Source organism: Peromyscus leucopus, chromosome 4 (assembly GCF_004664715.2).
Source record: "Peromyscus leucopus breed LL Stock chromosome 4, UCI_PerLeu_2.1, whole genome shotgun sequence".
Taxonomy (NCBI): domain Eukaryota; kingdom Metazoa; phylum Chordata; class Mammalia; order Rodentia; family Cricetidae; genus Peromyscus; species Peromyscus leucopus.
In genome coordinates this window covers 3,926,310-3,935,589 of record NC_051066.1, presented here as the reverse complement: position 1 = coordinate 3,935,589, position 9,280 = coordinate 3,926,310, and the positions used below count along the sequence as shown (strand labels likewise).

The window sequence follows — 9,280 nt, the reverse complement described above, 5'->3', positions numbered from 1 at the left end:
CAGGACAGAACCCCGCCTCCCCCGCGGGCCACAAGGCCCTCCCTGCGGGGCGGTCCCCAGCTAGGGAGGGATGGGGCGGCCGGCTACTTAAAGGTTGGGGCGACCGCGGGGCCGCGGCCGCAGCCTGGGTCCTCACCGTCGCCATGGCTCCGAACCTCTCGCTGCTCTGCGCGCTGGTCCTGGCGCTGTGCACACCGTCGCCGTCCCGTGCGGCCACAGGGGTGCAGGGAGCGGCCGGAGTGAGGGCGCCCCAAAGTCGGGCGTCTGAGGCGCGGGTGAGTGCCCGGGCTCCGCGGGGCTCCCCGAGTAATTGTCTATTGTAAGTTCTTGCAGATACAGCGCTAGGAAAAGGGGAGTAATTCAGGTGTAGAATGGAAAAACTGTTTTGTTGCTTTGTAAGTATGTCTTGCTGCTTCGGGGCTCCTGGGGGCGAGGGTGGGGCCCCGGGCCAAGGCTGTTTCCCTCCCTGCAGGCTAACCTCACCTTAATCTCTCCCCCACTCCTGATTCGGTTCCCATCTCCTTTACCATGTCTAATTTCTTGTGTCTGCCCTACTTCGCTGTCAGATTCCTCCTTATTTGATACCCCTCCCCGTTTTCCCTATGGATACTACGGACATGACTGTTACTCTCCTCTCGACCTTGACTGTGGTCTCGCCTCCCCCGCCCCGCCCACCTGCCGTCTCCTTTCGTGCTCTTCTCTACTTGTCTGAGTTTCTCTAACTTTTGAGTCTGTTCTAACTTCTCCGGCCTGATTTTTGTTCCTACCAGACCTTCTTCTGGCCAAGGTGACCTGCTGACTTCCATCCTTAGGCGCCTAACCTTCTGTCCCATCGCCACCCGCCACCCCCGAGCATGCCTGGCAGCCTTTCCCACCCTCAACCTTCTCCTCCTAACAGGTTCCTGCAGACTTCAGGCTCCATCCCTCCCCCTTTTCCGAGACGTGGAAATGGGGTGGGTTCTGGGGTGGGGCAGGAGGAAGGAGGCAGGGCAGCGCAGGAGGCCACTTGAGCCCCCTAAGCCAATCCTTTCTCGGGGTATGACGGAAGATGGAGGGGCCTGAAGTGATCTTCCCTGTTTCAAAGAGCAAACGCAAAAAGGCCATGTGACCCGGGCTCAGGCCCCTTTCCTTCTGGTCCTCAGTTTACCTGTTTGCCGAGTAGGGGTGAATGATGAGTTCCAAGCCAAGAAGGTGCTGGAAGGGAGGGAGCAGAGTCTCTGGGGACCGGGAGAGTTGCCACCGCCATCCGGGAGCCCAGGGACACCCTCTGTGTTTTTCCCTAACCGAGGGTCCTGCCTCTCTGTGCCTTAGCTGTCCCATTGGCAACAAAGGGAGGGAGCTCTCTGCCTCCTCCATAACGATAAACAAGTGAGGGAGCAGAGTGGGAGGCAGACTGGCCTAGCCGGAGCTGAGGATTAGTCCGCTCAACTCCCAGAAAGGGGTTGCTTCTCCTCCACCACAGGAGAGCAGGGGGCTCAAGTGAGTCACTCCTGGTGCTGGAACCTGCCCTCCCTCTGCCCGGGGTCTCTCCCTGCTGAGACCCACACCCCTGCTCAGGCTCTGCCCTGTCTCTCTGCAGCCCAGCACCATGGTGGTGGAGCACCCCGAGTTCCTCAAGGCAGGGAAGGAGCCTGGCCTGCAGATCTGGCGTGTGGAGAAGTTTGACCTGGTACCTGTGCCCCCCAACCTCTATGGAGACTTCTTCACGGGTGATGCCTATGTCATCCTGAAGACAGTGCAGCTGAGAAATGGGAATCTGCAGTATGACCTCCACTATTGGCTGGGTGAGTACGTGTTCCTGCTCACCCCACCACCCACCACCCAAAGCGTGGATGTACCTGGACGCTTTGAACTCGGTGATCCGTATGTCAGGCCTTGGTTAGTGGTTCCATGCCACTACAGTCTAGAGCCAGCCTGGCCACATTCAGGTCCCAGCTCTGCCCCTTGACCTGTGGTCTGCCTTTCAGTAACTCCCCAGTGTTTTTTTATCAAGTGGACATGCTGACAGCTGTGTTACTTCCCAAGATGTAAAACAAGCTATGCGAGGTGACTGGGGACCCTGGGTCCCCTGCACTTCCTTGGCTCAGCTCCAATCAGTCCTTCATTTACTCTTCACAGTTAGGAGCATAGAGTCTCTAACATTGGCTCTGGTCTGTTTTAGGGTTACCCCATTATACAGATGGAGTAACTGAGGTTCTTGGAAAGCAGGGAGTGATTCGCTCAGTTTCTATAGCCAGGCCAGAGTAGAGCTGTTGGCTCCGGATGCCTCCTCCCCGAAGGCTTCCAGACGCTGGCCCCATGCTGCCCTGACGTCCCCCGATGTCCCCAGGTAACGAGTGCAGCCAGGATGAGAGCGGGGCGGCCGCCATCTTTACCGTGCAGCTGGATGACTATCTGAACGGCCGGGCTGTGCAGCACCGTGAGGTCCAGGGCTTTGAGTCGTCCACCTTCCTCGGCTACTTCAAGTCCGGACTGAAGTACAAGGTGGGTTGGCATTTACTTTATTTGGCTGGCCAGGGCTCACGGTCCCCCAGCCTTGTGGAGTGATGGACAGACAGGCCACATGGCTCTGGATTCTCAGCCGTGGTTTGAACCCTGGTCTGTCTTCTCAGTGTGGTGGCCTTGGACAAGCCAAACTCCCTCCCTGAGCTTCTGATTCTTTGTCTTACAATGAAAAGAAGGTTCTCTACATCTTCAGAGCGTTTTCTTCCCACATCAGAGGGGGCCCATGGTGGCCTTCTCACAGCCCCGAGGGAGGGGGGGGCTGCACCAAGTCCCAGCCCTGCACCCGTTAGGGCTTTGCTGACAGGCTCCTTTCATTCACACACATCTCCTCTCCCCTTGAACTTGGACTTTTATACGTCTGTACCACAGTTTGTCCCTAAGCTTCCGGCCAGACAGGATCAAAGCCAAGCTGGGAACCTGTACCCCGATATGCTGTGCAGCCTCCAGCACCCCCGACACCAGAGCCTGCCTGTGTCTCTGGTTGTCGGAGAGCCAGTTGTACCTGCCCTGCTGTTTCAGGGAGAGGATTTGGGGCAGAGGTGGCTGGGAAATGTCCCAAAGCTTGGCTCCTTGAAGAGGTCAAGAGAAGCCACGTTCGTTCTCTTTGTTTAGGGTAGAGAGGAGATTACAAGTTTATGAACGAGATCAGTCTAGAGCTCTCATTTTATGAGGGCGGGGCAACTGAAGTACGGAGAGGTTGAGCCATTGGACCAGAACCCAGATGGCCTGTCAATCTCCTAGTTTCCGCTACACCAACCTGTCTGCTGTGGCCGGGTTCCGGGGAGGACATTCTCTACCTATACCTCTGCCACTCTCTGGCCCTCAGAGTCCCCTGTGTCAATGCAGAAGTATCTCCCTCTTCCCCAGGTGAGGGACAGGGACTGGGTGATGGAGGAGGACCTGTGTGTGACACTTAGATACCAAGAGATGGTGTGTCCTGGACCAGCAGCCCAGGATGGGTGGGGCTGGGCTGGCTTTCCTGGCATGTACCCAGCCGCATTTGGGGAGTTACTGCGGCTGAGCTCCTGCCGCTGCCCAGCTAAGCTCTGCCCCCCTCCTGCCGTCTTCCGGGTCCTCGAAATCCTGAGGAAGGAGAGGTGGGGAGCCAAGTTTTGCTGCAGAAAGACCAGCATAGTCTCTCCATTGGTCATTCACTCAGTGGACAGTTTCAGGCTCCTAGATCAAACTGGGTGTGGTGGCACACACTCTGATCCCAGGATTTAGGGGGCAGAGGGTCAAGAGTTCAAGGGCATCCTCTGCTAACTGGTACATCACAGCCCAGCTGAGCTTCAGGAGGCCTTTTCTAAACACTTGATGGTGGGGCATAAGGGGAAGGAAGGAGAGAGGCAAGGCAGACCCGAGTCAGCAGTGCAGGGAACCTGTGTGATCTGGTTTTGTCCTGGAGGCTCCGAAGGGTCACATAACAGGTGGTGGAGGCCCAGCCTAGCCCCCCCCCCATTCTGTCAGACTCTGCACTGAGCACTGGGTGTCCAGGGGGTGGGGTTGGGTGGGGCAGATCGCCTCCTTTCTAAAGACTAGAGGGGACTGGCAGTCTTCAGAGAGTCGACCCACTGAATGCAGGAAGGAAGAGGGGGCGTCGGAGGACTCACGGGGTCAGCTCTCACAGGGATCATGGTCGTCCACCTGCCTCAGTTACCTGTTGCCTTGGGGAAATGTGACAGTTGTCATGAACACAAGGACAGATTATCAGGCCGGATAACATTGTAGAGCAGGTATGGGTGACCCAGGTTTGGAGACGGAGGTACACTGCGTATTGAGGGTTTTCTAGAGAATCCCATTTCATTCTCACCATTCTGTTAGGGAGGCAGTGGTGTTCCCATTTCATAGATGAGAAAGCTGAGGTTCTGTGGAATGAACCTAGAGCTAGTCGAATGTGCTCACATCATTTGCATGCCCTTTACTCGGTTTCTTTCGTACTGTGAGGTCGTCGCCAGTACTGGCCGCACTGTATGAAGGGGGAAAGTGGAGTACTGGGTGCTAAGCACCCTGCCCAAGTCACAAGGCCGGGGAGTGCTGTGGATGAGATGCAGACTCAAGCGTGAAGGCCCTAGCTCAGCGGAGAGCTCTGTGGGGCTCGTCCACTGCTCACCTAACTAGCCTCTCCTTTATCAAAGGGGTTTTCTGGGGTGTTCTCGACCATGCTCTGAGGAACACTTGAGAAGCAGATCCCAGTCAGGGCTCAGATTTGGGGCTTCAGTCACGAAAGGAGCTGGTCCCTGGAGGACATGGGAGGCCCGTGTTTACCACCTCCTGCAGATCTTCAGGCCGCCCGCCCCCGCACTTGGCAGGCCCAGACTGAGGTCCTCGGCCTCCACACCCTCATCCATTATAGATGCCGAGGAGCCAGGCCTGTTACACAAGACTTGTTTCTATGAAAGCCTCCTGGGAGCCACTTCTGTCCTGGAGCAGAGAAGGGGCAGCGAGGGGACACGGAGCCACCAGGAAGAGTTGTCTGATTGTTCTGTCACCCCGGTCATTCGTTCCTGTCACTGTCCCGGGGGAGGGTGGGTGGGCCGTGATAACCTTTGTCACTCACCCTTCTGGCTCTCCCCTTTCATCTTCACCCACCACCCTGGGGACCCCCCAAGGGCTGGGTTATTTTAAGTCCTTTGCTCGAAGAGAATCTGGGCTTATCAGTCCTGGGAACCCTGGACCATGAGACAGCTGGAGACCAGACAGCCTCTGGGGCCTTGTCTTAGGAAAGGACTCTGGGGAGAGGATGGGTGGGTCCAGCCCAGCAAGAAGGTTTTTAGTTGTTTATGTTTGTTTTTAATGGGAATTTTAGTGCCCCCCCCCCAGTAGTTGAATAAGGCAAGCTGAACACAGACTAGCCAACACTGAGGAGCACTCTCAGAGGGACTGGTCCTGGGACCCCATCCCAGAAGGCACAAACCAATGGTGGTTGGTTACCTTGGCTCTTTCCACAAACCTGTCTGTCAGCCTTGTGTCTTTAATTCGGAGAATGGCTTTTTAAACAACTCACTCCGTGCCTGGGGGATTTTGTTAGAAGAATTTGATGCCAATCTCTTCCCACCCAAAGATTAGAGTAGACAGCAATAATCAATCCTTAAAAAAAGTAACAGAAAAATTCTAAAAATTCCCATCTTTCCTTTGTACATCCACTGGTGTCTTGCTGTAGTGTGTGTGTGTGTGTGTGTGTGTGTGTGTGTGTGTGTGTGTGTATCTTTCCAAGTGTCGTTTCCTGGATACTCAGGCCCTCCAGCCATAAGAAATCAGGTATTCTTTCACTTTATAAACTTTGTAAGGAAAGAGAAGCTGGGCTTCGCAGCACAGGCCTGTAATCCCAGCTACTTGAGAGGCTGAGGCAGGAGAATTGCAAGTTCAAAGTAAGAAGTTAAAAAAAAGGCCAAGGATGCAGCCAAGTGTTTGCCTAACCCGTGTGGATCCCAGATCCCATTCCCAGTGTGTGTGTGTGGGGGGGGAGAGATGGGAAAGGGGGGGAACTGATAAGGAGATTCCTGATGGCTGAGATTTATGACACAAAGCTTCAAAGAGTTTTTGGTTTTTGTTTAGAGACAGAGTTTCTCTGTGCAGCCCTGGCTGTCCTGGAACTCACTCTGTAGACCAGCCTGGTCTCAAACTCACAGAGATCCACCTGCCTCTGCCTGCTGAGTGCTGGGATTGAAGGCATGCCTACTACCGCCCAGCCAAAGAGTTATTTTTAAAAAGCAGAACAAAAGGCATGCTTGAACAGGTAAAACTATTTTCGAGTGTATAAAGCAAGCAGAGAGTCTCTCCTATTCCCACACTCCTTTGTGTCTGAGGAACCAGTACCGCGGTCCTCTTGGCACCCACTTATTGGAAAGCTTCTCGGACCCCCTCATTCTCGCTATCCACCTGAGCGAGGCCCACAGACTCTCAGGAGCCCCAGGGCTGACGGCAGTGAGGCTGGTTCCTAAAAGGCAGAAGAACATGGGCTTGGAGCCCGTCTGTGCAGCCACCGGGGGGTGGGGGTGGTGGTGGGGTGGTGGTGGTGGGGGGGGCTGGTCACACGCCTCGTCCCTCAGGACTGCTATTCCTTGCCCGGGAATTGATGCAGTAACTGTCCTACCTTAGAGGCTGTGAGTCCTGCATGGACAGCGGGTGCCCAGCCCTACTGTCTGTCAGTCATGGTGCCCTGGGGTCCTGGGGGTCACTGTGGAGTGGGCACAGGGCGATAGGGTATGCTGCCCAGGTTTCCCCTACCTGGCTCCTGGTGACTCTTAGGACCATCCTGCCCCAACCCTTGCTCTCCTCCAGCCCCTACTCACTTTCTTGGATCTCAGGCATCATGGCCACCTGGGCCCTCGCCAGAACTTAGGTTTATTCTTTCTATGATGGGAAAAGTTCCTGACTTGCTATTGACTTGTGGACTTCCCGAGTCAAGAGGGGAAACTATGGATATAGCCCTGCTCCACACCGAGGTCACTCATACCTGGTGGCACCCACAGCTCTGCCAGAAGTGCTCCTGACTGTGAGGGCAAGTCAGTCAGAACTGAGTGCTTTGCCTTAGGCCTGGGCAAAGCCGAATAGGCCTTACGCCCATGCCAAGAAGGGACACCAGAGGGCGCTCCAGCCCCAGCCACGGGAACTTGCTTGTTCTAGATGAGGGACGTTTGGGAGGAAGAACATGGCTTTGTAGATTTAGACATACTGAGTTTTGATCCAGGTTCCGCCATCCATCCCACTGTGAGAGGTTAGGCAAGTCTCTGCAGGTGTGGGCTCTGCGCTCCTCACCTGTGAGATGCATGTGAAATGTGTAGCATACTGGGTGTGCTCACGTGACAAACAGGCCCGCAGCGCTTACCGTTACTGTGCACAGCAGGAGCCTGGTTTGAAATGACTGCCCCCCCCCCCCCCCCCCCGCACCACAGGGAGGTGGGCAGATGGGGGCCTGGCTGGGTGGTCTGAGGACCACAGAAGCCCGGGCTGCCTCCCTGTGGTGTGTGGGACAGGGAGAAGTCCGTTAGCAGCTGTAAACCCTGACTGTGCTTGCTGATCATGCCCAGGGAAGCACTTCACTTCTCTGGGCTCCGGTTTAGGCGAAATGAGTGTAAGGTTGAGGACTGTGAGGACTGGAGAAATCTGGCTTCCTTCGGCTTCCTACTGAACCGAGGGAGTGAGGGAGTGCGGGAGTGCGGGAGTGTGGCAGGGAAGCCCATGAGCCGGTCCTTCAGCAGCTGGTGGTGGCTGAGGGGTGGAGGAGAGGCCTGAGGCTGAGAGAGGGAAGCAGATTATCCAAAGTCATCTGGCACCGTGGTGGAGGGAGGGCTGTGCTTTCCCACTGCCTGCCCCTGAAGGCCCAAGTGGACTCAGCACAGGAGGGAGGCGATGGCTGATGTGGGCCGGGGAAGTCCAGGAGGACCATCAGCCTTGGAGGATGGAAGGACTGGGGTGAGTGGTTAGCACTTAGCAACACGTGGTTTTCAGAACAGGTGCTGGAACAGGGTGAGCTGGGGCAAAGGGGTGAGCTGGGGCAAAGGGGTGAGCTGGGGAGGGCTCTGTGAAACAGAAGGCGGGCAGGTGTGTTCGCCGCCCACCGCCTTCAGTCGTCAGAGCCGCCGCTGTGTCCTGCGCCTGTGCAGCAGGCAGGGTGCGTGAGGAAGGAGCATCGCCTACACTTGGATCGGGGATCCCTTTCCTTGAAGAATATCTCGAGTAGGTGCCGCAGAGTGTCCCTTGGGGAATGCTGGCTTTGAGAGAGGAATGTTTGCAGTCCTTGGGTTCAGGGAAGCAGCTCCCAGGGATCTTTGGGTGGAGAGTAAGAATCAGTGGGTGTCATGGGTAGGGAATCTAATACTTCTTAGCTGTGTGGTCTTGGGTAAATGTTATTCATTTTCTGAACCTCAGCAAAGAATGTCTCGGTATCGGACACAGTAACAGTGGGAGTCCTGGCTTAGCTGAGCGTCCACTGGCCAGAATTTCCCTCCCCTCAGCCCTGTGCCCCACCCCCATATCTGCTTCCCTGGACCTTCTGCCCTGGACTAACACTGTCTGCTTGACCTGACAGAAAGGAGGCGTGGCATCTGGATTCAAACATGTGGTACCCAATGAGGTGGTGGTACAGAGGCTCCTACAGGTCAAAGGACGCCGTGTAGTCCGCGCCACCGAGGTGCCTGTGTCCTGGGACAGCTTCAACAATGGTGACTGCTTCATTCTGGACCTGGGAAACGTGAGTCTTGCCTGCCCTTCTCCAGGGTCGCTGTGGTGACCTTGGCTAGGTCTGACTCTGGAGAGGGGAAACACTCAGGGCAGGCCACAGGGAGCAGAAGGCCTGGTGTTGGGCACACAGACCCAGTACAGATGAGTCTGGAACTCCTAGATTCCCACACGCGGATCCAAGAGTGTCATGCATGTATGCGTGGATCTTGGGTCCTCACCATTTGCACACTGTTTTTGATTCACAGACTCCCTGATATCTTTTGACATATACCTTTTAAAACATAGACACTCATTTCTAAGCACATGGCAGTTGTGGGCAAAACCTGTAGGTTCTTGTCCACTGTGGACACTAACACTGCAACAAGCGCCCAGACTTGGACCCACAGTGTATGACATGCAAATCATTGGTTGCACATGTATTTGGTATGTGACTATGTGTGTGATGCACATATTCCCAGGCCCATCTACACCCACTTGCATGGGTGATGCTTCCTACATACTTGCCTCATAGCTCCACATGAGCACAAACCTGCAAATGGTCATAGCCAGACATTGCACCCCAAAACTTCTGTGCATATGCACCTGCGGTATA

The 9,280-nt window shown here is 55.5% G+C and overlaps 1 protein-coding gene across 4 annotated transcripts in view; it reads left to right on the top strand.

The window, feature by feature from the left end:
- Window positions 1-9,280, top strand: part of Gsn (gelsolin) — a 56,965-nt gene that overhangs the window by 29,677 nt on the left and 18,008 nt on the right. For 2 of the 4 annotated variants that reach the window (XM_037204488.1, XM_037204487.1), the window contains 3 exons: window positions 1,580-1,784; window positions 2,330-2,484; window positions 8,537-8,698. In XM_037204488.1, coding sequence (XP_037060383.1) covers window positions 1,589-1,784; window positions 2,330-2,484; window positions 8,537-8,698 — 513 coding nt within the window. In that variant the 5' untranslated portion in view covers window positions 1,580-1,588. Of the gene's footprint in view, window positions 1-64; window positions 276-338; window positions 396-1,579; window positions 1,785-2,329; window positions 2,485-8,536; window positions 8,699-9,280 lie in introns of those variants that run through there. The other 2 variants (XM_028886091.1, XM_028886092.2) reach the window with 2 other exon arrangements.